Raw genomic sequence first — 27,864 nt, forward strand, 5'->3', positions numbered from 1 at the left:
AATTATGTGTTGTAAATCGAACGCGACTCCTGTTTAACAACACTGTACAACCAAAATTCGTAATACTACAGCAACAATTATTGAAAATAAAGAAAAAGATAATTTCTAAAGATGAATCCACAAGCAACGCAGATTTCCAAGAAACGAAAGGTAATACACCTGTCAATAAAAGGAACTCTTTCTTTGTACTCTTTAGTTGTGGTTTTTTAACTAGTGAAGTAACTAGCCATTATAAACACTTATTCTTTAAAATTGTCAGGTAACTCTTGGTAGACGCATCTTGTTTAATTCTGCCTTATGGTTTGAAATTTTACTCAAATAAAAGGAATTGCATTTCCAAAATCAGAGAAAAGGAGTATAATGTTATTTTGTGAAAATTACAATAGTCATAGACCTGTTGAGTAGGCCAATTTTTCATGGCCTACAAATTGGAAGAGGGTTGACCTTGTAGCTTGGTAACACCAGTAAATATATTGCTGTTCTTTTCTGACTTGTGAATAAAGTGAACATAGGCTGTCACTACATGCTTTTTTTATCCTCTTTCCAAATGTGATAATCACTTGCTGCAAATGAATTTTACACCCACCCCTGTATATATTAACTCAGGGTTTAAATATATTACCCACCTTCACTCCTTCTCCTTCTAGAGGGCCCTGAAATTTGCCTACATGACAGGTAGGCAATTGATTATCAAATTTGATAATCACTTGCTGCAAGTGCATTTTACACCCACCCCTATATATACTAACTCAGGGTATTAATATATTTACACATTAGGGTGTATAGAGATAAAGTTTAAACTTACCTCTTATTTGTATCAGAAATAAACTTTACTATAAATTGGGGTTACTTTCTACCACTTTTCATACATTTTAGTTGTAAATCAGGATGTATGATTGACAGTAGATAATACCTTTTGAGTTATGTGGCATTTTCTCAGTGGAAAAGGATTCCACCATAAAATATTTCTAATTCTTTTTTTCTATTTTTTTAAGTTAATGTTGGATCAATCTTACCCCAGGGTGTGGAGATAACTTTGGACATCTTGTCTTTTAAGTATAATTTGATAGAAGCAGAGTAAAATTTTAGTTAATTGACTTCTTGCTATCTTGGAAAGGGTTTAAGTTAGGAAAATGAAACTCTCAGGGATGAGTCTACAGGCTAAAGTATGTTCCAGGAAGGTATTTTAAAGTACCCACATCCACTCCTCCTTCTAGGGAGCCCTGAAATTTGCCTACATGACAGGTCTATACCTATTGAAATTTGACAAAACAACATTTTACCTTAATTTTCAGTTACTAGTTGTTTTTTCTCTGCCTTTAGTTCTGAAAATGCAATTCCTGTTATTTGAGTAGAATTTTGACTCATATCAATGTTTTTTTTTCAAAATTTAGGAAATGTATTTGCATGTCTTTAAAACCTTATAAAATGGAATTGAGCAAAGTTATGAAGCTGAAAACAGTTTTGTTGTACTTCAATTAAGCAGAAGATCTATTTTGCAAGGTTTCACTTTTATAACACACATTTTAAAAGATCATCAAAGGTCAGGGCCCTTTAGAGAGAGAAGGACTTGAGGTAGTTGCTTCTAAATACCTTCCCGGGATATGCTTTAGTCTGTAGATTCATCCCTGAAAGTTTTTTCCTAACCTAAACCCTTTTTGAGATAGCAAGAAGTAAATTAACCAGAATTTTACCAGATGCAGTATGGTTAACTAACTTTGGTCCTACATTCATATTTTAAAAAATATTTTGTTTTCAAAGAATAGAAAAACAAACATGAGATTTTTATTAGTTATGATGTAGATTGTTTCATAGACACATGGTTCAACACAGGAACTAACTTCATAGCACTCATTGGCTCTGATTTGGCCTAAAAATCTTCAAGTAATCATTTTTACACTCCTGGTTAAAGAAGTGCATAAAGCCCCACACATTGTCAAAGACTTTATCTTTACTGTGTTTTCCTGTTGGTCAATGATAATTCCACAAAAGGTCTTTTCTTCATGTAAAAACTGCTCAAAAGTACCAGTGTGAAGTGAGATTATCAATAACATTTAGATTTGCAACAATTGTGGTATTTTTCTTTTCCACATTTCTTTTCTTGCATGCCATGTGTTTGTCTTTGTCTGAACTATGATTTTCTTTTGATGAATCTGACTCTTCTTCTGTCCTTTTCTTGGCTTGCTTTTTATGTCACTTGGTATGTAACAAGTGACATATAGCAATTGAAAATTCTGTCAGTCAGTCTGTTGGACTGTCTGTCCTAGTTTTGCTAGTTTAGGCACTTCCAGGTAAGCTAGGATGAAGAAATTTGGCAGGTGTATCAGGAACCAGACCAGATTGAATTAGAAATTGTCTTTTCCCTGATTCAACCATCTGGAAGGGGGTGGGGGAATGGTTAAATTAGGAAAAATGAGGTATTTTAACTTACAAATGTGTGATTAGATCTAAATGAAATTTGATATTTGGAAGGATATTGTGTCTCAGAGTTCTTATTTTAAATTCTGGCCCAATCTGTTGACATTAGGGGGAGTTTGGGGGGACCTGAAATCTAGGAAAATGCTTAGAGTGGAGGGATCAGGATGAAACTTGGTGGGAAAAATAAACACAAGTCCTAGATACATGATTGACATAACTAGAATAGATCTGCTCTCTTTGGGGGAGTTGGTGGGGGGAGGGTTAATCCTGAAAAATTAAAAAAATGAGGTATTTTAACTTACAAAGGAGTGATCAAATCTTAATAAAAATTTCATATATAGAAGGACCTCATAACTCTGATCTCTTATTTTAAATCCTTACCAGATCCAGTGTTGTTGGGGAGGGGGACTGGAAATCTTGGAAAATGCTTAAAGCAGAGAGATCAGGATGAAACTTGGTGGGAAGAATAAGCACAAGTCCAAGATACATGACTGACATAACCAGACCAGATCTGCTCTCCTTGGTGGAGTTGGGGGGAGAGAGTAATTTGAAAAAAGAAAAAAATGATGTATTTGTAACTTGCAAACAGGTGATCAGAGCCTAATGAAATTTGATGTTTAGAAGGAGCTTATGCTTTAAAGCTCTCATTTAAATCCCAACCAGATCTGGTGACATTGGGGGGAGTTGGAGGGGGAAACTGGAATTCTTGGAAAATATGAAAGTTGAGGTATCTTTATCTTACAAATAGGTGATTGGATCTTAATGAAACTTGATATATAGAAGGATCTTATGGCTCAGATGTTCCATTTTTAATTCAAATTGGATCTGGAGACATAGGGGGCTGGAGGGGGGAAACAGAAATCTTGGAAAATACTTAGAGTGGAGAGATTGAGATGGAACTTATGGGAAGAATAAGCACAAGTTATAGATACATGATTTACATAATTGGAACAGATCCATTCTTTTTGGGGGAGCTGGGGGGTGTTAATTTGGAAAAATTTAAGTATTTTTAACTTTAAAACAGGTGACCAGATCTTAATGAAATTATATTTAGAAGGAACTCATGTCTCAGAGCTCTTATTTCAAATCCCAACCAGGTTTTTTGACATTGGGGGGGGGACTGGAAATCGTGGGAAATGATTAGTGTAGAGATTGGGATGAAACTTGGTGGGTAGAACAAGCAAATATTGTAGATATGTGATTGAAGTAACTGGACTGGTTCTGCTCTCTTTGGGGGAGTTAGGGGGTGGGATCAGTGCTTTGGCAAGTTTGGTGCTTCTGGACATGCTAGGACAATGAAAATTTTTAGGTGTATCAGGGAGCTGCTCAAATTGACTTGATAGAGTAGTTTTCCCCCAATTTGATCATGGGGGGGGGCTAAAGGGAGAGAAAAAATTAGAAAAATGAGGTATTTTTAACTTACAAGTGGGTGATTAGATCTTAATGATCTTTGATATTTAGAAGGACCTTGTGACTCAGAGCTCTTATTTTAAATCCCAACCAGCATTAAGCCTCTGATTTTTCTTTTAAATCAATCTATTGATTCTTAGAATTTTGCTAGAGCTCATACCATATGAGCTCTTGTTCTTCAATGTAGATTGTATAAGGTACCTTTTTTCATGTACTTCAGGATTAGATCTCTTTGTTTTATTTACTTGCTTGTGTGCTTTCTGTGGAAGGCTAGTCTTTTCAATATATGTCTCTTTGTCTTCACACTGAGCTCTGGGTCACCTGCAAGCATCACAGTATCTATGCTGTAGCTTTTTCTGGGTGGCTCATTGATTCTCTTCCATAAAGGGGCCCTTTCAATTTTCTTTCAAATATTCTACTGCTGTCTTGTTTAAACATCATGCAACATTTCAGTTGTGCAACATGGTAAATGGTTTAGCTTTTTGAAATCTTAATATCACATTTGCTGCTCTGTTACTTTCATCAAGAGCATCCAAAAGTTCCTTCAACAACCTTGGAAAATCACCTTTAGGTAGGCCTCTGCTTCTTGAGCCTTTACCTGTTTTGAAGCTAAGCAGTATCTTTTGCCATGCTATTTTTATTGGATGAAAGTAAACAACATCAAGTGGCTCAAGTTGGGTGGCAGTGAGACAAAATGAATGTTGTGTTTTTTGCACATTTTGGGAACAGATGCATTTGATATGTGACAACAAGTTATCAGAAATAATTACCTTCTTTCCATTCTTTTTCTTTACTGTAGGAAGCAATAGATTTTCAAAAAAGTCTTCAAAGCATATTGCATCAAATCATCCTAACTTTGACCTGTTGTATTGTGAACCTTTGGGGCTGTTCTCTGTCCACATGGATCATAGGCCTTCACTTTTGTACACAACATAGGGTGGGATCATCTTCCCAGTGGCATTCTCACCCATCATGAGTGAATTGACATTTTTGAGGAATTGATGACTCTTGAGATATTTGCTTCTATGTTTTGTGGGATTTTTTTTTATATTGGATCATTTGTAAGGTTTGTCTTGTCAAAGTTATGGACATTTTCAGGGTTGAAACCTTCATGCTCTTCCTTGAGGTAGTTGAACTATTCAGTAATAGAGTGAGGCTCTACCTCTGCTCTTTTCCTTTTGATGTTCCTAGCAATCTTTCACTTAAAGCTGAAATGAAAATTTGAAGGTCATACCAGTCAAATGGAATGCCACTCTCTGTGATAGAAAGCATACAGTATGGACCAAGTATTTTTCGTCTACCTTGTTTAGCACAGTAGGACTACCAACATCTTTTGGATGGTGTTTACCCAGTTTGTTTATGAGGGTGCTTATTGGGATTCCATACTTCTATGCTCCAGCTCTGAGTTAATTCTTGAGGAACTGTTATGTATAGTTGACAGAACTCATGCTCCCTAGCTTTCTCCTTCAATTCCTTGGCATCTTCAAACTTATTCACCTAGAAAGAATGGTACATAAGTTGATTGGGACAGAATAATCTGTGGACCAATATTACCTCTTCTTGCTTGTAAAAAGTGACAGTTTTTAGGCTCTTGACCATCAGAGTTGTAAATCCTGGTTTCCAAGACTAGTGGATTGATGTGCTTTGGAGAGCAAGAGTTTGATTCCTAGTGTGTCCAATTATGGGTTTGGGACAGCGGCCAGTGGCGTGACTCTGTAAGCTCAGCCAGAGTTGACCCAGCTCTAAATGGGCACCTGGAAAAATCTGGAGAAGGTATACAGGAAGGGTGTGCAAAAGCACAGGAATGTTGGCCCCCAACCCCATTGCACTTCTTGGCTGAAGGGCTAAGAAACAGAGATCACTACTGCTGGTAGGGACTGTGAAGTCCAATACTATATTATTTTTTTGTGGGTAAGGTCCATGGCAAAAATAAATAACTTACTGTAAGTCAAGGTGAAATAGGGACTCATAAATATGTTTTGTGGTTTTGGACCAATGTTACTCTGCTGGACCAAAGTGACTCCATTCTACAGTACCCCCAACCCCCTTAATGTGCAAATTACACCCTGATTTGGTATATATAAAGATGGGGGTAAAATTGAGTGTTGTGTTCACTTTATTCATAAGTCAATATTATGAACAGCAAAATATTTACCAGCAAACCATTTAAAAGCAACAAATTGATTAGCAAATTCCAAATAGTCCCCCATTGTGAGTGTCTTAGTTGCCTCAAACTACCAAGCATAACACACAGGCACAAATGTGGTGATGTCATAACTGCCTTCCAACTTATCTTGACAAACATTGTCCCTGATTCATTCTTGTTTGCCACCGCCTCTTCTACCAGATGTCATTCAAAGAAACTGTCTAAGACGTCATGCAGACTCTACCAGAGAAATCAGTTCTTTTCAAACAGAGTCACCAGCCTTTGGAATATGCTGTCTCTGCAACCTGTCTTGAAACTTTCAAATCAAGAGTGGATGCTCAATGGATTAATGTAGAGTGGAAGTATGATTGGGTAGCCCATGAGTCTTCAACTTGTCTTTAATTCTTCACAGAGCCTACAAGGAGGAAATCCTTAGATTGCTCCAAGCTACAGTTTAAGGTAACATCTTCCTTGAGTATAATTTGTGTCCTGGATTCATAGCTGAAAGTTTCATTTTTCTAACTTAACCACTTTCCAAGCTAGCCAAAAGTAGCTTGTCTAGAATTTTACCAGAGAAAAAGTATCCTCTATAAAGCCCATAAACAGCTTGAAATTCAATTTCTGAGTAAAATTATTGTTATATTTTATTTATCTATTAATATCAAATACAGCAAGCTTTCAAGCTTGTTGCACTAAACATAATAAAAAGAAATTATGATAATGTTGACAACATAATACACACATACAAATCTATGAAAAATAACAACTACAACAAACACTGACAAATGACTTAAAAATGATTTTCTGTGGAAATGTGTTTCTGTTAGTTTTGTTCTGAATGTGTTTATATTATCTGTTAGAAATCTTTAAAGTGGAAGGTCATTCCATGGCTTCCATACCCTGCTGTAAAATGAATGTTGGCCTATTTTCCTTTATGAAAGTATATACAGAGAGAGCAAGGAAGAAAAGCCATCAAGTGTTTTGTTCACCAGATTCATTGCTCAGTGATGGAAAGATATTCATATTTACATATTTTTATCATACAGTAACTCAGTGACCATTACTAGAAATAGGTTAATAAATATTCCTTAAATTACAGCTAGGAGCAATCTAAGAATTTCTCCTTGTAGAGCTCCATAATGATGACTTGAGTTGTATCAAAGATCGTGAGTGGCCAGGTGCTGTTCCATGTTCAATAGCATCCCAATTGAGTTTACACCCTCTAGAGGACCATTCAGCATATATCCTTCATTTGAAAACATCAATGGATTCAGCAGTAACTGTTTCATTAGATAGTTTGTTCCAACTGTTGACAATGCATGATGAAAAGAATTGAGTGCAGACTCAAGATCTTGTAGACTGCTTGATGAGTTTCAGGTGATGACCTCTAGTTCTTGAGTTGGTACCAACAGTAGGGAATAATGCCAGGAGAGTGTTAGCCTTTAATACCTTGTAGGCTAAAATGGCATCCTCTCTGTTTCTCCTGTAAACAAGTGTAGGGAGATTTGGCTTTGATAAAGCTGTTAAAATAAACCCAGAATTTCATCATCTTTAGGACTTGCTTACAGGATCCAGTGTCTATAAGGAACACTTCCCTGTCAGACAATATCTAGATGCATGGTGAGCTTCCGTTATTTTTTATTTGAGTTCATAGTTAAAGTCTTGTTCTAGCAGTCATGTGAATATAAAGGTTCTCTCCAGTATTGATCACTAGACAGTTGAGATTTTGTCACTCACCTGTCTAGTAGTGATCATACTAATGTTTCCCTGTCTGATGCTGAGATTTCTCTTGTTTCTTATACAACCACTTGCTCACCTGCTGTTTCTTCTTTGTCAATTCATAGTGCTGTATCCAACAACTTTAACAGTTCTTTGGTTCCTGCTTACTCTAATCTTGCATTCTCTCAAATTCTACCTCGCAAGGAATGAGGTTCCTTAGCTCCAATCCTGATAGCCTCCCTAATAAGCTTTTTAAAATTTCCTTTCGTATGATATCAGAAGAAGTGAATGTTGCTGCAATTACAGAAGTTTAACAAAAAAAAACACCTTTTCAGTCTTATCCCCTAATGAAATCAAAATCAATGGTTACCAACTCTTTTCTAATCTGAATTCCCTACTTTGTCATAGAAGAGTGTACTTTATATATATATATATATATATATATATATATATATATATATATATATATATATATATATACATATATATATATATATATATATATATGTGTGTATATATAGTATATATATATATATATATATATATATATATATATATATATATATATATATATATATATATATATATATATATATATATATATATATATAGTGATGGACTAAATGTTAGTCTCATTCAATTTAATTCTGACTACTGATGGAATTGATTCTATGTGAATAACAATACAGAATCAAACAATCTCAACTTTAGTGGTATTGTTTATAGAAGCCCTAATGTTCCCTGTGTTTTGGGTTCTGAATCTAATTTTGCTGCCTTGTTATCTTATGGGATATTCGATTTTGCCAACTATGATCTTGTCCTTTTGGGGAACTTTAACCTTGCTGAAATTTAATAGATTGATGGATTTGATTCTCCTTTTTTGTCTACCCTCTCTGATAATTCCCTCTGTCAAACAATCTCAAAACCAACTTGTTTCAGGAAAGGTCAAGTCTCCAACATTCTTGGTCTGACTTGACCTTAACATTCTTATTAAGAATGAATTAACCACGCCTGTTGATAATAGCAATCATTTAGTAATTATTTTGGAGTTATCTCTGCCTATCAAACAACTCTCTTCTAAGCAACAAAAATATGTAAACTACAAACTTGTCAATGTCAACTGGAAAAAGCTTATTACTGATGATATTGATTAGATTTGGTCAAATGTAAAATGGGAAATCCTGCATGTTGAAAAGTCTTGCACCAGAATTTTAGACAAAACAGGCAAAAAGTTTACCTTTTTTAAACTACTTAAGTAAGCAAGCTAATCAACAGAAAACACCAAGCATGGAATCACTATAAAAAAAAAAAAAATAAGACCATAGAAAGTTACCAAGTCTTCAAATCTTTCCATAATCTAACAACCAACCAAAAAGGAGTTGAAGAGAAGGTTTGAGGAAAAATAGGCTGAGGAAGTTAAGGATATCTAAGAATCACCCTGGTCATGTTTATAATATAGAATCAAATGACAGAAAACCACAACTTATTTATGTCACCACTGAAGACAGTAATCTTAAGGTTATTATAGATAATAAGCTGAATACTGCATTAGAATCCTGCATTAGAATGGTTGCTAGTAAAGCATCACAAAAACTGGGGTAATGAAAAGAACAATCTCCTTCAGAGTTCCACAGACTCTGCTAAAGCTGAACAACTCTAGTTTGGCCAGTCATTGTATAGAAAGGCTATTGCCTCTCCTACTAATATGGATGAAGTAGCTCCCCTTGAATCCATTCAAAGAAAGGTCACAGTAAGTACAGAGGAGCTTGAAAGTTGGTAGAATTCTAGACAAGCTACTTTTTGCTCTCTTGGAAAGTGGTCAGGTTAAGAATATAAAACTTTTAGTAATGAATCCAGGGCCAAAAACATATTCTGTGAAGGTTTTACCAAGCAACTATGTTAACCTTCTTCTTATTTGTATTTCCTTGAAATTTGTCTACTTGACTGGATTTGAGACAGAACAGCATTTTATCTTAATTTTCAGTTTTTTTTTTTTTTTTTTTTTTTTTTTTTTTTTTTTTTTTTTTTTTTTTTTTGCTGCTTTTAGTTCTGAAAAAGCAGTTGTATTGTTTGAGTAAAATTTTCAGCCAATCAATAGTTTTTTTTTCTAAGTTGAGGAAATGTATTTGCAGATCTTTGAAACCTCATAAATTGGAGTTGGGCAAAGTTCTGAAGCTGAATTTTTTTTTCCTACTTCATTTAAATAGAAAATCTATTTTGCAAAATTTCAATTTTACAAAACAAGGGTTTTTAAGGTCATTAAAGCTCAGTACCCTATGGATATAGGTACTTCAAAGTACCTTCTCAAGATATACTTTAGTAAGTAGATCTGTCCCTGAAAGTTCCAACTTCCTAACCTAACTACTTTCTATGATAGCAAAAAGTAGCTTGTCTTGAGTTTTACCTAAAACCCTTGACTCACCCAGAATCACTTCCTATTGGAATTTTCTGACTGAACAGTAACAAGTCCTTCCACCAATGCCTTCACATTTTGAATTGATAATGACTGACAGATGTAACAATGGAAGACAGTGGGATGCAGCCAATTCAGAATTGTTATGCTATACAAATCTGTAAAAAAAAAAAACTTGCTGTCCCACAAAAAAAACACATTATTTGTAAATATATATTGCAGATCTGTTCAATAAAGACAAGATTGTTTCAGTCTGATGGCTGTGTTTGTTTGTATCAAATGAAATTTTGGTTTAAAAGAATGATTTAAAAACATGGATGAAAATCATATGAAAGATGTTTGTGTGATTGAGACATGCTGTATATTATAAAGTACGAGTTTCATCACTTGTAATCATAGATTTGTAGATAGCTTAGGACAATATCTGGAACAATTAGGGGATGGGAATGAACTGTCACAAGCACAACTATAAAAATCAAAAAGAGCACAAACAATGACTCAAACATGTTATCCTGTAGTAAAAAAAAACTCATAATAATTAAAATATCATCAACACTAAAATAAAATGTCAATGAGTACAAACTTTATTGAAATGTATGAGCTACACCTTATTAGTGCAGGGTTCTCATAACATTGATAAAGCTAATAAAGTTTTTTATGAAATTGCACACCATAAAGTTTGTCTGGCTCACAAAAAAATTTCACCTTTTTGACTTTGATGCAATTTTTCATAGCAAGTAACTGATTAACCAGACATGGAGCTGAAAAGATCATTTTCTTAAGCATTTTTTACCCTTTTAATAAGTAAAGCTTATATGAAGATATAATTTTTGTGTAACCCTTATTCTTTTACTAAACAAAATGAACAAGTGTATACTATTGTATATGTAGACACTTATTTGTGAGTGGTTTATGTGAAATTTTTCACAAGTCTTCTGCTCTTGACTGAGCTTTGCAGATTTTCTTGTACAAGTTAAATAAAGTTCAACCTTTTTCCAACAGCAATAAAGTCAACAAAGTTATGCCAGGAAAATGGTTTATTAACTTTGTGGAGAACTTTATTGATGGCTTGTGAGCCCTGCATAAAAGTGCAAACAAAATTCAAATACTCTTTTGATCTGGAGTGAACTGGTGTCACTTTTTGAACTTTCAAGGCTGCTTCTCTGGGGAACCAAATCTAAGGAGGGCATAGGGAGGTAAGAGGAATTTTTTGAAGATTAGGTGGAGGAGGAGGGTCGAGCCAAATTTCATGCACAGCTTATGACAAAAAAAAGATTCTTAGTTTTCAGCATTAGAATAGCATTGTTTGATTTTTTATAACCAATCTTGTGTTTTCATTGTCAAGTAAGATCAGAAGGGAGTTTACAGCTGTAACTTGCACCAAAGAAAAGAAGATACTTGTATTATTGAGTCCAGTAGTTTTTTATTTTGCCATTCACCATTCATATCTGTTTTTATGGCACTTGGTATTAACCAAGTGACATATAGCAATTGCAAATTCTGTTGGTCTGTGGGTCTGTCCCAGTTTTGCTACTTTAGGCACTTCCAGGTAAGCTAGGACAATGCAATTTGGCAGGCCTATCAGGGGCCGGACCACATTACATTAGAAATAGTCTTTTTCCAGAATCTGACCATCTGGGGGGGGGGGTTAATTCAGGAAAAATGGAAAAATGGAAGTATTTTTAACTTACGAATGGGTGATTCGATCTTAATGAAATTTGATGTTTGGAAGAATATTGTGTCTCAGAGCTATCATTTTAAATCCTGACCAGATCCGGTGACATTGGGGGGAGTTGGAGGTGGGAATCTAAAATCTTGGAAAACGCTTAGAGGGGAGGGATCGGGATGAAACTTGATGGGAAAAATAAGCACGAGTCCTAGATACATGATTGACATAACTGGAACGGGTCCGCTCTCTTTGGGGTAGTTGGAGGGGGGGGGGGTTAATTCTGAAGAATTAGAAAAAATGCGGTATTTTTAACTTATGAATGGGGGATTGCATCTCAATGAAATTTGATATTTAGAAGGATATTGTGTCTCAAAGCTCTTATTTTAAATGCCGACCAGATCTGGTGACATTGGGGGGGGTTTGGGGGGGACCTAAAATCTTGGAAAATGCTTAGAGTGGAGGGATCAGGATGAAACTGGGTAGGGAAAATAAGCACAAGTCCTAGATACATGATGACATAGCTGGAACAGATCCTCTCTATTTGGGGGAGTCGGGGGGGGGGGGTAATTATGAAAAATTAAAAAAAATGAGGAGTTTTTAACTTATGAAGGAGTGATTGGATCTTCATGAAACTTCATATTTAGAGGAACCTCGTAACTTAGATCTCTTATTTTAAATTCCAACCGGATCCAGTGGCAGTTGGGGGGGGGAATCTTAGAAAACACTTAAAGCAGAGAGATCAGGATGAAACTGGGTGGGAAGAATAAAAACAAGTCCAAGATACGGAACTGACATAACCGGACCGGATCCGCTCTCTTTGGTGGAGTTGCAGGGGGGACTAATTTGGAAAAATTAGAAAAAATGACGTATTTTTAACTTACGAAGCAGTGATCGGATCTTCATGAAACTTAATATTTAGAAGGACCTCGTAACTCAGATCCCTTTTTTAAATCTCAACCGGATCAAGCGTAATTGGGGGGGGGCAGTTGGGGGACCGGAAATCTTAGAAAATACTTAAAGCAGTGAGATCAGGATGAAACTGGATGGGAAGAATAGAAACCTGTCTAAGATATGTGACTGACATAACCGGACCGAATCTGCTCTCTTTGGTGGAATTGGGAGGGGGGCAATTTTGAAAATTGAGGTATTTGTAACTTACGAAAGGGTGACTAGATCTTAATGAAATTTGATATTTAGAAGAATCTTGTGCTTTAGAGCTCTTATTTTAAATTCTGACCAGATCCCCTGACATTGGGGGGGGGAGTTGGAGAGGGAAACTGGAATTCTTGGAAAACGTGAAAATTGGGGTATCTTTATCTTATGAATAGGTCATCGGATCTTAATGAAACTTGATACATAGAAGGATCGTATGTCTCAGATGCTCCATTTTCGACTCGAATTGGGTCCGGGGACATAGGGAGTTGGAGGGGGGAAACAGAAATCTCGGGAAATACTTAGAGTGGAGTGATTGGGATGAAATATCATGGGAAGAACAAGCATAAGTTCTAGATACGTGATTGACATAATTGGAACGGATCCGTTCTCTTTGGAGGAGCTGGGGGGTGTTAATTTGGAAAAATTAGAAAAATTGAGGTATTTTTAACTTAGGGATGGGTGACTGGATCTTAATGAAATTTGATATTTAGAAGGAACTCATGTCTCAGAGCTCTTATTTCAAATCCCAGCCAGATCTGTTGACAATGGGGGGAGTTGGAGGGGAAAATTGGAAATCTTGGAAAATGCTTAAAGTGGAGGAATTGGTAGGAAGCTTGGTGGGCAGAATAAGCAAATGTCGTAGATACGTGATTGAAGTAACCGAACTGGATTTTTGCTCTCTTTGGGAGAGTTAGGGGTGGGGTTCAGTGCTTTGGCTAGTTTGGTGCCTCTAGACGTGCTAGGACGATGAAAATTGGTAGGCGTGTCTGGGAGCTACAAAAATTGACTTGATAAAGTCGTTTTCCCTGATTCGACCATGTGGGGGCTGAAGGGTTTGGAAAAATTAGAAAAATGAGGTACTTATAACTTACAAGTGGGTGATCGGATCTTAATGAATTTTGACATTTAGAAGGACCTCATAACTCAGAGCTCTTATTTTAAATCCCGACTGGCATAAAGCCTCTGATTTTTCTTGTAAATCAATCTATTGATTCTTAGAATTTTGCTAGAGCTCATACCATATGAGCTCTTGGCTTTTGGCTCTTCTTGCCTTGTCACAAGTGCCATATGAGCTCTTAGCTCTTGTTTATAGAATGATCTGGAATTGCTTTTGAAGTAGGGAAATTTTTCCACATTTTTGCCGATTTTCAATTTATTTTGCAATAAAAAATTCTAGCAAATTTAAAAATTATATTCAGTAGATGGATTAACAGAAGTCTCAGCTATTGAATAATTGTAAAATGTAGTTTATGTTGAACCCTTAAAACTGTAGGACTGTAGAAAACTTGTACATGACAGAATAAAATGTATACAGGGGTGGAAAAAAAAATTAAGCTTACATTAATATTGATAAATCTGAGCAAAAAAAAATTGAACATTTCAAAACTCTCTTCACTTTATTTTTTCACAATCTAGAATAGATTATAGGAGAAAACTCGTACTCAGAATATTTTGTACAAATCCTGTGATATTTTTGTGTCCATAAAGTTTGAAATTTTTTGAAAAATTTGTATTTATTGACTAGCATATATTTATTTGCCATCTGGATGTGTCTGAAGACTTTTTTTGTATGTATTCAAAATAGATAAAATGTTTATTAAGTTTGATTTTGAAATAAGAAATAATTTTTCTCAAGAAATAAATGTTTTTTATATTTGTTTTCCATTGTACAATATGTCAAAATTTGAATGGTTTTAATTTATTGGATTTGTATTTTATTGGTGCATTTTTTTACAGTTTGTGCAAAGTGGAGTTTTCAAAGCTGAACTAAACACATTTCTTATGAAAGAATTGGCAGAAGATGGGTACTCAGGTGTGGAAGTCCGTCAAGCCCCAGCTAGAATTGAAATCATTATTTTGGCTACACGCACCCAAAGTGTTCTTGGAGAAAAGGGAAGACGGTAACGATTCAAAAAGTTTCTATCATTACTTTCTCTAATTCTTTCATATTAGATTGATTAATTCTTTAATTTTCAAATCAGGGTGGACTTTTAAACTTTTTATTTAACAGATCAAAATCTAGGAAAAAGTTAAATGTCCTGGTTGTTTTGTTAAGGGAATGAAAAGAATATCCAAGTCCCCAACTATCATCAACAAATACATCACTACTTATTTGCAAACACCTCTGAAAACAACAAGATGTAGTATAATGAAAAATAAAGAACAAATGACAAGTAACAACATAAAAAATACAGAGGTGAATGAAACAAATCCCTGTTTCAACCCCATTTATTTTGACAAAATTCAACTTTGCAATTATGTTTTACAGTTTGTCTTGACAATTGAGATTTTGGGGTTTGCTACTTTAAATTTAGTTACAATTTGTAAATTGTTAGTGGTGTGCAATATGTGAAGAAGAGCAGTGGTAGTAAGAACCATCTTGTTAAACCATTTTGTATGGAAAAAAAAATCAAGAGTAAATTATTAAAGTTTGATGTTTAAGCTGATCAAGATAAATGATGTCAAAGATTTTGACCTTACAGGTGTGGTAATAGTGGTACCCACGGGGAGGCCAAAATAAATAAGGCTCTCAACTAAATGAACAGCTATTCCCAAAAAGTAGAAATGGAACTGTATTATTCATTTTCCAATTAAAAGGGTGATCTTGGATTTTAAAGGATTTGAATTGTAATCCAATTTTCTGGTATTTTATTTGAAGAATATCAAAAATATCTGTGATCTTCTGGAGGGTCTAGCTAGTGTTCAAAATCACCATAGCATACCAAAGGCAGATTCATTGATAATAAAATCAATTAGGATGGACAAAGATCTTGAGCATTGATTAGACAGATATTATAAAGACCAGGTAATGTTATTGCTCCTTTTTGGACCCTTTTTTTTAACTGGCACAAATTTACTACAGGGAGTGACTGGAGTCTGTGTTGATGGGAGAGAATGATAGAAAGATATCTGCAGAGGTAACACACTAAAATTGAGTTCAATACAATCATGTTACTGTGCATCAGTAGGGTTCAATCATGTTGGTAAAGGTAAGGTAAAGGATGCAGCACTAAACTCTTAAGGGTTGAACTGGCGATGCTGGTCTCTGTCTCAAGGCCCTTCAGCCAGGAAGTGCGATGGGGGGGGGGACGAGAGAACTGTATGTGAAAAGATTCTGAAAAAAACTTATGGGTTTTGAATTTATGGATTAAATAAAAAAACAAGTTTTTTTTAACTGATAGTAATGAGTGACATTAGAACTTAAAACGAACAGAAATTACTTCGTATATGAAAGGGGCTGCTCCCTCCTCAACGCCCCGCTCTTTACGCTAAAGTTTGACTCTTTCTCTTAACTCTGCTTTTTAAAACAGTAAAAACTTAGCGTAAAGAGCGGGGCGTTGAGGAGGGAGCAGCGTCTTTCATATAAAAAGTATTTTCTGTTCGTTTTAAGTTTTAATGTTGCTCCTTACTTTCAGTTAAAAAAAAGCTTGTTTTTTATGGCACTTGGTATTAACCAAGTGACATAGCAATCGCAAATTTTGTCGGTCCCGGTTTTGCTACCTTTAGGCACTTCCAGGTAGGCTAGGACGATGAAATTTGGCAGGCGTATCAGGGACCGGACCAGATTAAATTAGAAATAGTCATTTTCTGGATTTGACCATCTGGAGGGGATTGGGGGGCCGGTTAATTCGGAAAAAATAGAAAAAATGAAGTATTTTTAACTTACGAACGGTTGATCAGATCTTAATGAAATTTGATGTTTGGAAGGATATCGTGTCTCAAAGCTCTTATTTTAAATCCCGACTGGATCTGGTGACATTGGGGGGGAGTTGGGAGGGGAAAACCTAAAATATTGGAAAACACTTAAAGTGGAGGGATCAGGATGAAACTTGGTGGGAAAAATAAGCACAATCCCTAGATACATGATTGACATAACCGGAACGGATCTGCTCTCTTTGGGGTAGTTGCGGGGAGGGGGGGGGGTAATTCAGAAAAATTATAAAAAATGAGGTATTTTTAACTTGCGAACGCTTGATCGGATCTCATTGAAATTTGACATTTAGAAGGGTATCATGTCTCAGGGCTTTTATTTTAAATCCCGACCGGATCTGGTGACATTGGGGGGAGTTGGGAGGAACCTAAAATCATGGAAAACACTTAGAGTGGAGAGATCGGGATGAAACTTGGTGGGAAATATAAGCAGAAGTCTTAGATACGTGATTGACATAATTGGAACGGATTCGGTCTATTGGTTAATTCTGAAAAATTAGAAAAAAATGACGTATTTTAACTTACGAAGGAGTGATCGAATCTTCATGAAACTTCATATTTAGAAGGACCCCGTAATTCAGATCTCTTATTTTAAATCTCAACCGAATCCAGCGTCATTGGGGGCAGTATGGGGGGGGGGCTGGAAATCTTAGAAAATACTTGAAGCGGAAAGATCAGGATGAAACTGGATGGGAAGAATAAAAACAAGTCTAAGATACTTGACTGACATAACCGGACCGGATCCGCTCTCTTTGGTGGAGTGGGGGGGGGGTAATTCGGAAAAATGAGGTATTTGTAGCTTACGAACGGGTGACCAGATCTTAATGAAATTTGATATTTAGAAGGATCTTGTGCTTTAAAGCTCTTATTTTAAATTCTGACCAGATCCTGTGACATTGGGGGGAGTTGGAGAGGGAAACGGGAATTCTTAGAAAACGTGAAAATTGGGTATTTTTTTTTTCTTACGAATAGGTGATCGGATCTTAATGAAACTTGATATATAGAAGAATCTTATGTCTCAGATGCTCCATTTTCGGCTCGAATTGGATCCGGGGACAGGGGGCTGGAGGAGGGAAACAGAAATCTTGGAATACGCTAATAGTGGAGAGATCGGGACGAAACTTAATCGGAAGAATAAGCACAAATTCTAGATACGTTATTGACATAATTGGAACGGATCCGTTCTCTTTGGTGGAGCTGGGGGGTGTTAATTTGGAAGAATTAGAAAAATTGAGGTATTTTTAACGAACTTAATGAAATTTGATATTTAGAAGGAATTCATGTCTCAGAGCTCTTATTTCAAATCCCGACCAGATCTGTTGACATTGGGGAGAGTTGGAGGGGAAATCGGAAATCTTGGAAAACGCTTAGAGTGGAGGAATCGGGATGAAGCTTGGTGGATAGAATAAGCAAATGTTGTAGATACGTGATTGCCGTAACCGTACGGGATTCGCTCTCTTTGGGGGAGTTGGGGGGAGGGGTTCAGTGCTTTGGCGAGTTTGGTGCTTCTGGACGTGTTAAGACGATGGAAATTGGTAGGTGTGTCAGGGAGCTGCACAAATGTACATGATCAGCTCTTTTCCCCAGATTCGACCATCTGGGGGGCTAAAGGGAGAGGAAAAATTAGGTATTTATAACTTACGAGGGGGTGATCGGATCTTCATGTGTTTTGATATTTAGAAGGACATCGTGACTCAGAGCACTTATTTTGATTCTCGACCGGCATTAAGCCTCTGATTTTCCTTTTAAATGAATCTATTGGCTCTTAAAATTTTGTTAGAGCTCATACCATACGAGCTCTTGGTTCTTAGCTCTTCTTGCCTCATCACAAGTGCCATATGAGCTCTTAGCTCTTGTTTTTATTTAATTTCTGAACGTTTTTGAATTAATGCATGTTTTGATTTTGGCTCTCCGCAGATGAATAATCAAAACGAAATTTGTATATTTATTTTTTTAATTAAATGGCTTTCTCATAGTTTTGATCGAATGATTTTGAGAAAAAAAGGAGCTGGAGAGGAGGCCTAGTCGCCCTCCAATTTTTTGGTTACTTAAAAAGGCAGCTAGAACTTATAATTTTTGAAGAACGTTTTTATTAGTAAAAGATATACGTAACTTACGAATTAGCTTACGTAACGAACTTCTGTATTTGTATGTTTTTATTATGTATATGAAGGGGTTTACCCCTCGTCAGTACCTCGCTCTTTACACTAAAGCTTAAATTTTGTTCCAATTCCTTAAGAATGACCCCTCAATCACAAAGGCCGTAGAGTAAAGAGTGAGGTATTAGGAGGAGGTGAATCCCTCATTTGCGTAATAATTTCTGTTCGTTTTAAGTATTAATGCTGCTCCTTACTTTAAGTTGAAAAAACTTTTTACATATTTATTTTTTTACTGTTTTGTTTAAATAATGCTAGAAAATCCTGCGCTCCGTTCATGAAGATTTTCTTCCCCCATGACAAATTCCTCAATGGAAAGTTCCCCCAACATATCACCGTTATAAGGTTTTTCGACTATGCTGAATAAAATGCGTATCTCAGATAAGTGTTCAGTAAACATATTTCGCCAATAGGACATTTTTATTTTTTACTGTTGTGTGTTTTGTTTTCTGAGCTAAATTTACTATTTTAAAATAAACATTTTCTGGCTCTGGATTTATTATTTTTATAAATGTATGCCTTGATGGTGTTGCCAGAATGATGTTGATGATAGTGCTGACCACCCTTTTTTTGTTAAAGAGTTCACTGAAGGGATTGTGGGTATCTTGCGTTGTTGGAAACTTAAAAATGGTGAAAGTGTTTTTCCAACACAACTTGGAAGTTTTTATTTATTATTACCTTAGGACAATATTTTCTACAGGGTTCTTAACATTTCTTTATCATGCGTTCTGCTATTGCTATCTGCCAAATGTATGTGTTTGTATAACCTGAGCTCATTGGGTGGTAAAATCAAAATTTCAACCTGAAATTAAGTTTGTTTGATGGAGTTTTTGTTCACCCCAGACTCTTTATGGTTTGAAATTATGGGCATTGTGTTGCTTTGACATCTTTGTGTGATATTGGTGTATGTGATTAGTTAAAAATGATATTGCCCATTGAGAAAAAAATATTTTCCGAAAAGTTTAATAATTTTGTTCTTTTTAATTTGCCAAAAGTGTGGATATATACACCAGTGTTACATTGAATAGCTTCCCTCTATGATGAAACCCCGATATACCTCCTGGTGCCAGACTATTGGTAACTACCTTTGGTGTGATATATTGGTGTATGGGTGTATTGAAAAAAAAACCAAGTGTAAAGAATTTGTTCGTTTACTCAAAATTTCTATTGCTCTCTGTGTAGTTCCTTACAGTTTTACTTCCAGAGAGTAACGAGCAAAAGCTGGGGTTTGCTATGAATGATAACCTTATTATGAGTCATCCTCAGGATGACTCTAATCAAGCCTCCCTATCCTCATATCGGATTTTCTGGGGATAGAAAAGTAGTATGATGACTCAATGGTCAATTTCAGTGCATATAAGACTAAGGAGTTACTGGCCATCCAACTAAGAAGTCTTACATTGACATCTCGACTTTATCTTGACTGATAATCAGGGAAATTGGCAGATTTTGTTTCTTGGAGATTCAATTCTCCTTGGACACATCTTTGGGTGCTCATCTTGTTCAGGTTCGATCCTCCTGCATGACAAATCTGGGTTATTCATTGTTCTAAGTACCTGTTACCATCCACATCGACAATCCCTCTTAATGTATTAGGTGTGTTGTCCGATTTAGCAGAAGCTCCTAAAACCTTACAGACGCCAGTCAGAAAAATTTAAAATAGTACTTAAGGGAAAATTTTAGCACTGACTGAGTAACTTTACAGCCTTTCAGTGAGCAATTTGATGTAGTGTCAATGACCAGTATCTATTAGTATGTTCACTACTCTCCCTCTGGCAACCTATCAACACTTGTATTGTCATTTGCCAAGCCAATACAGCAAATATGCAGAAACACAGTGCAGTTGAATTACCTACAAGAAGAGACACCCAAAACTGAGTACTTGAAGTATAGTTTTGTATGACTGTGCCTCCGTTTGGGATGGTGTCCCAAGGGTTGTTATCCCTATCCTTCTGTTCTTTATTGCCCATTTGTTGTTTCATGTAAAAGGAAGCTCAATGGGTACAACTCTAGTAAGAAAACATAGATAAAATGTTGGCAAGTGGTATATCAGGCATAAAGTTCTTAGCAGCCTGACGCCATGAGTTTATAATATATATATATTTTGAGGTTTATGCATATGATTTACAGCAAGTCCAGAACTGTGACTTGCACCAAAAGGATAATATATTTATATCATTTGACTCGTTAGTTTTAGACCTATGCATTCGCTAAGTCTGAATTATGATATTACTTTGGTTTCTCCTTGGAAAAATGATTTAAACTTGCTTAAAAATACAAAAAATTTCCAGGTTTTGTATGTTTCTGAAAATTGTTCAGTGTGTTTTTTATTTGCTTGTTTTTTTTTGAAAAATGAAATGCAAATTTTAGTAGTGCAATTTAGTAGGGAGTTACTGTTCTTCTTATCTTGACTATGACCTGGTGAACTGCCTTTTTATCTGAATTCTTTAATCTGAATATTCTAAAAAGTGAGACATTTTGCAAATTAAATTTTGCTTTATTGTGGCAATCATAAGTGTATCAAGCCATGATAATTACTACAGTGTTAATCGTCATTATAATAAGGGAATCTTTGCAATGAAGCACTGCTCTCTTATATCTTATTTTGACAAAATGAATGCCTGAATTTGTAGCAAATTTAGCTTTATTTTCAACTAAGCTTCTTTTTTTATTCAGATGTTGTTGAAACATGGAATGATGAAATAATAGTTTCTTGTGGATGAGCTACTTGGTTATTTTTTATTTTTTTTTTTTGAATTTCTAGATATTATGTAAGGTAGTTTTTTTTGTTTAAAAAAAGACATTCATTCCCAAGCAATGAATTATAACTTAAGTGAAAATACATAGCGAATAACTAATGCAGTCAAAAATGAATTATCAAAATTAATAAAAACAAGCTTTAATAATAACCTAAATAAATTATTAATTAGAGAGAAAAGCCGAAATGTATGGATAAATTTTGTTGATTCAATAAATGAGTGAATATGAATTATATTTTTAAACCTATAGACACAATTCTTGAATACGTTAAATTATATCAGTTAGTCAAAATCAAAAGGTGTATGAATTAAAATGTGGTATTTGTTCTTTTCTTCAATTTACATCACCCTCCCATCATATTGTAATACTTTTTAGGATCCGAGAACTAACTTCAGTTGTCCAAAAACGCTTTGGCTTTCAAGAAGGTGCAATTGAGCTTTATGCTGAAAAAGTGGCTGCACGTGGTCTTTGTGCCATTGCTCAGGCAGAATCACTTAGATATAAATTGATTGGCGGTCTTGCTGTAAGGAGGTAAGATATGTTTGACACCCTTTTAGCTCTACAGTTTTAGCATTTTTATATTATTATTCTCTGTATTCTTGGTATATCTATGAATCAATGTTTGTAGAATAAAAAAAAATGATTAGAAGTAAAATAAGTGATCGTATATCAGATTATTATGTTCTCTATATTTGTCTTTGGTTTTATATTCAGTTTATCTTTCCTATGTTTTCTCTCTTTATATTTCCTTTGATATCCAAATTTCCAGCTCTCTTAATAAAGCAGAAAAATAAGTGGACATTTATTTAACCTGTGAAAAAATTATTGTCACCTTGCTTAGTATAGCAATATTGCTGATCTTACAAACTCGTTGATCCATCAAGCCATCTAGGACTAGTACATTGGTTAACACTCCTTATCAATCGCACCCTACTCAAGCCTTCTATTGGAGTCACCTTCCAAGAAATTTTGCGCAAATGTACTTCTTCAAACTCAATTTCAAATATTAATATTTGAGCATGGATTACGTTCATTGACTATATGTGCAATTGAGTTGTAGACTTGACTGTAAAATAATTTTTTTTTTTTTACAGTGGGAGTTTTCAAAACTGTGATTGCTATGCACGAGATTCATGTTATTATCAGCTATATAACGTAGCAATTTAGAACATCCTAAAATAGGCTACAAAACACTTGCCTTGTCAACTTTCAATTGAAGGAATTAGTAGCTATTTATTGTCTTACTGAAATATAAAAATGTTTGTGAATATTACTTCTGCAATCTTGTTTGATTTTTCTGCACATTATTATAGGGCCTGCTATGGTGTTCTTCGATTTATTATGGAATCAGGAGCCAAAGGCTGTGAAGTTGTTGTGTCTGGTAAACTGAGAGGACAGAGAGCCAAATCCATGAAATTCGTTGATGGTCTTATGATTCATTCTGGAGAGCCTATCAATCAGTATGTTGATACAGCTGTTCGACACGTCCTTCTCAGACAAGGTATTCTACCATGCATGAATTTATTTTAGGTAACAAAATAACATCTAGACATAAGTACTAATGTCCTGTTCTTGGTATAAAATGAAAATTATATGTTCCACTTCACTTAATGTGCTCTCTTTATTATGCTGGAAAGTCTAGTTTACTAGAGCTGCCTGTGATTACATGTAACCTCTTAGGCAAACTAAACTAGGGGTTCTAAGGTCACCTTTCTTATAAAATTGCTTTCAAAACAGAAAAGGATATTTTTCATAAATATTACTACTTGTATCCATAAAGATTATTTGTTAAAGGGAATTATTCTTGGTTTTGGGACAGTTTTGGGTAAAAATACATAAGAAAAAAGACCATTTAGAACAGGTACTATACCCTTTTGAGAATTTTATCCAGTTTAGGTATATCTCCTTATATGCCTTTTTTGTGGAAGAAGCTGAAATTCCAGGCTTAATAATGTACTATTTTTTGCTTTGCTCTCTCCTTGGAAAAATTATCACAAAAGGTATGAAAGATTCTCTGGCACCTCTCCCAAAAAACTGAAGTGAATACTCGCAAAATTGAATGCTTGGGACTCTCGAAAATTGTAAGTTTTCAAAATCTTATTAACTCTCGCAAGAAAAATGAAAATTTTCAATGCGATTGTTGGTAGATCAGACCGTCCCTAACTGTACAACATTAACCACCCAAGGGGGAAATGTGCCCAAAAATAGTCCGTGAAAACTTTTCTTATAACTGACAAGGTAGCAGGTTATTTGTAAGGCGCGTTTTATTTATTGAAATAAAGTAGTATATTGCAAACCTCATTTTCTTATCCTAGATTGAAAAAAAAGAAATATTTTTTTCGCAAGGTCATTGGCTGATTTATTTTCCTGATTAAACAGTTCGTGATAACGAACTGTAGTAAGGAGAGACCCGGCTCAATAGTAACAAAAACTCTAAAAAACGGAATTTTGATACCAATAGTTACATCGAAAGAATCGCATTTTAATGCTGATTTTAAATATGTAAGTTTAATCAAGTTTAGTCTTACCCATCAAAAGTTACGAGCCTGAGAAAATTTGCCCTATTTTAGAAAATAGGGGGAAACACTCCCTAAAAGTCATGGAATCTTAACAAAAATCACTCCATCAGATTCAGCGTATCAGAAAACCCTCCTGTACAAGTTCCAAGCTCCTATTTACAAAAATATGGAATTTTGTATTTTTTGCCAGAAGACGAATCACGGATGTGTGTTTATTTGTTTGTTTGTTTTTTGTTGTTTTTTTTTTTTTCTTTTTCCCAGGGGTGATCGTATCGACCCAGTGGTCCTAGAATTTTGCGAGAGGGCTCATTGGAACGGGAATGAAAAGTTATAATGCCCTTTTTAAGTGATCAAAAAAATTGGAGGGTACCTAGGCCCCCTCCCACGCTCATTTTTCCCAAAGTCATCGGATGAAAATTCTGAGATAGCCATTTTATTCAGCATAGTCGAAAAACCTTATAACTATGTTTTTGGGGACGGCTTACTCCCCACAATCCCCGTGGGAGGGGCTATAAGTTGCAAATTTTGACCAGTGTTTGCATATAGTAATTGTTATTGGGAAGTGTAGAGACGTTTTCAGGGGGATTTTTTGGTCGGGAGGGGGGGGGTTGAGAAAAGGGGGTTACGTGGGGGAAATTTCCATGGAGTAAATTTGTCATGGGGGACGAAGATTTCCATAAAGGGGGCGCAGCATTTTCTAGCATTATTTAAAAAAACAATGAGAAAATAAATATGAAAAAGTTTTTTTCAACTGAAACGTAAGGAGTAGCATTAAAACTCAAAACGGACAGAAAATATTACGCATATAAGGGGTTCACCTCCTCCTAATAGCTCACTCTTTACGCTAAAGGATTTTTAGTAATTTCAACTATTTATTCTACGGCCTTTGTGATTCAGGGGACAAAATTTAAGCTTTAATGTAAAGAGTTATTGACGAGTGGGCGAACCCTCTCATATACGTAATAAAAATATAAGAGTATAGAAGTTTGTTACGTATGCTAATTCTTAAGTTACGTATATCTTTTACTAATAAAAACGTTCGTAAAAACTAAAAGTTCTAGCTGCCTTTTTAAGTACCCAAAAAATTGGAGGGCAACTGGGCCTCCTCCCCCTCCTTTTTTCTCAAAATCATTCGATCAAAACTATGGGAAAGCCATTTAGCCAAATAAATAAATATGCAATCTTCGCTTTAATTATTCATCTGCAGAGAGCCAAAATCAATACATAGATTAACTAAAAACGTTCAGAAATTAAATAAAAAAAAAAACAAGTTATTTTAATTGAAAGTAAGGAGCGACATTAAAACTTAAAACGAACAGAAATTACCCCGTATATGAAAGGGGCTACTCCCTATTCAACGCCCTGCTCTTTACGCTAAAGTTTTTACTGTTTTAAAAAGTAGAGTTGAGAGAAAGAGTCAAACTTCAGTGCAAAGAGCAAGGTGTTGAATAGGGAGCAGCCCCTTTCATATATGGGGTAATTTCTGTTCGTTTTAAGTTTTAATGTCGCTCCTTACTTTCAGTAAAAAAAAACTTTTTTTTTTTTAATTGTCGGTAAAAGGTCAAAGTGAAAATGCTTCTTTATTTAGTTAATGGTAGACTTTTGGGGCAATTAGATCATGTTTGTGGCTGGTGATGACTAAGTTAAAAAACCAGCTTTTGCATGGATTGCAGCCTTATATAAAAAAAATACAAAAATCTTATTTGAATTTTTGTATTGAATGGAATTGATCAAGTATTGAAGAAACGAAAGGGAAAAAGCGATATAATAATTTACAAAAGTAAGGAAACTTAAAGCTCCTATGGCAAATATTGCACTTTCTTGTGTTGTTTTTATCTCAAGGGTAGGCCTACGCGGAATTATTGCTTCAAACAAGAGAAATATTAACTTTCTAGTAAAAGGTTGTCCCAATTTTAACAAATAGGTATATTTGATTTTTTTTTTTTTTTTTTTTTTTTTTTTTTTTTTTTTTTTTTTTTTTTTTTTTTTTTTTTTTTTTTTTTTTTTTTTTTTTTTTTTTTTTTTTAGCTCTTAAAGGAAGTTAAGCGCTTTCTTAAATGTTTCAAAAATATATTATTGTCGCCAAGATAAGTTGCTATTTTAAGACTAAAAATGAATTTTTTTTTGTTACAGAAAGATTTGTTACAATGAAAGATCTTTGTTACAGAGTTGTTGGCAGAAACAGCAAAATGGAAATCCAAAGTGGCTTCAGGCGATATATAGCCAAAAATTTTAATTGATCAAAGGATTTGACGGACATGATGCTTAAAAACTTTATTTTATGCTTGGATCTTAACTTACGTCTTTTATCACCATTGTCAGCAATGGTGATAGGTTATATATTGTAAGCCCCGACGCATGTTAACACACACATATTAGATGGTGTCATGTGACTGAGATACTCCAGTTTGGTGGGTTTAAAGGAATTGTCTTTAGCCCCAAAATTATAGATGCATACTAGAAGTTTCAAAGCAGGTAATGAAACTTGTCGATTCTTCAAACTGAAAAACTAAGCTACATTTCAGTGTTTCACCTGTGCCTTTTTGATAGGCAACGCCGATCATTATTACTTTGATAATCCGAGTGACCTAGAACTTGGCATATCACTTAAAACTGAATAATTGCCGTTTAATATTTGAGGCTGGCTTTAATGCAATTCAGGAGAGTTTCTATGAAGTGTAAAAAGGTACCATTTTGAGACAAATTTTGACACAGCAATAATCATAGAAGCTGCTATAAAACCTATTTTTGTTAGAGGAACTGTAATTTTGGTTGGAAAATGAGTTTCGGATGACAGATTTTCCTGTTATTGTAAGTCATGTGGTAGTCTGTACTCTGTGATGACCCGATTTTTAGTTTTAAATAATGTTTCAAAGTAGGTGACCATTGCTAAGACAGATAAAAGCATATAACAACATATTATACATGTTTCTATCGTTAAATCCTGAATAGTTTTTTTTTTTTTTTTTTTTTTTTTTTTTTTTTTTTTTTTTTTTACGGTGTATTCTCAAAAATGTACTGAGGCTTCTAGTGTTACAATACTTGCAAAAATACTGGATACTTCCTGTCTAGTTTATGCATTAAGTTGAAAATTGTAAGTAAATGTGTCATTCCAGGTGTTTTGGGCATTAAAGTGAAAATCATGTTGCCATGGGATCCAAATAACAAAATAGGTCCCAAGAAGCCCCTTCCTGACCACATTGCAGTTCTTGAGCCAAAGGAAGATAGTACCTATAATGAGGATTTGAAGGCTGCCGCATTATTATCAGAAGTGACTGCTGTTCCACCTCCTGTACCTGTTCAGGCATAATTTTTTCATGCAGAATAAAGGTTGAAAAAAATGTCTTGTGATCTCTTTGTTTTAAGGTCTTTTCCTTATGCATTTTGCCAACTCTGGCATCATTCTCGCTATTTTGAATCAGTATTATCAAAGAAATTAGAAACTATTAAGCTAAATTGTCATTATTTTTTATAGTTTTTCTTATTTATCTCTGTTAGTTCTTTATATATTTTTTTTAATGGTGCCTTGCTCCCACAGAGAATGAAAACGAGGCTTTTTATAGACATAGTAATTTTGGCAATGCATTTAGCCATTTGTAACTTGAAATACTCTGAATAAGCAGGCTTAAACATATGTAAGCAGATGATTGAATATCTAAAAGGAACTGCTCGATTGAATAGGCAGCATTTCTCCACAGGTGCTACTTGGATCAACATGGGTAAATTAATTAGAAATTTTATCAGGTAAAAACATACTAGGGGTAAATTGTCAGGTAGGCAATTATTTA

The 27,864-nt window shown here is 34.9% G+C and overlaps 1 protein-coding gene across 1 annotated transcript; it reads left to right on the top strand.

The window, feature by feature from the left end:
• On the top strand, positions 1 to 27,532 carry LOC136040778 (small ribosomal subunit protein uS3-like). The gene is made up of 5 exons (XM_065725106.1): positions 1 to 150; positions 14,668 to 14,831; positions 21,933 to 22,088; positions 22,871 to 23,058; positions 27,193 to 27,532. Exons 1-5 carry the CDS (start codon positions 112 to 114, stop codon positions 27,384 to 27,386), a joined length of 741 nt encoding a protein of 246 aa, XP_065581178.1. The 5' UTR covers positions 1 to 111; the 3' UTR covers positions 27,387 to 27,532.
• Positions 27,533 to 27,864: the final 332 nt, after the last annotated feature.

The sequence above is a fragment of the Artemia franciscana genome, chromosome 2, assembly GCF_032884065.1.
Source record: "Artemia franciscana chromosome 2, ASM3288406v1, whole genome shotgun sequence".
Taxonomy (NCBI): domain Eukaryota; kingdom Metazoa; phylum Arthropoda; class Branchiopoda; order Anostraca; family Artemiidae; genus Artemia; species Artemia franciscana.

Excerpts from the sequence above, each read along its gene's own strand:
- LOC136040778 (XM_065725106.1), top strand. The coding sequence starts at position 112 with ATGAATCCACAAGCAACGCAGATTTCCAAGAAACGAAAG. Across the intron at positions 151-14,667 it reads AGATTTCCAAGAAACGAAAG|TTTGTGCAAAGTGGAGTTTT; the intron begins GTAATACACCTG and ends ATTTTTTTACAG. Across the intron at positions 22,089-22,870 it reads GGCGGTCTTGCTGTAAGGAG|GGCCTGCTATGGTGTTCTTC; the intron begins GTAAGATATGTT and ends ACATTATTATAG.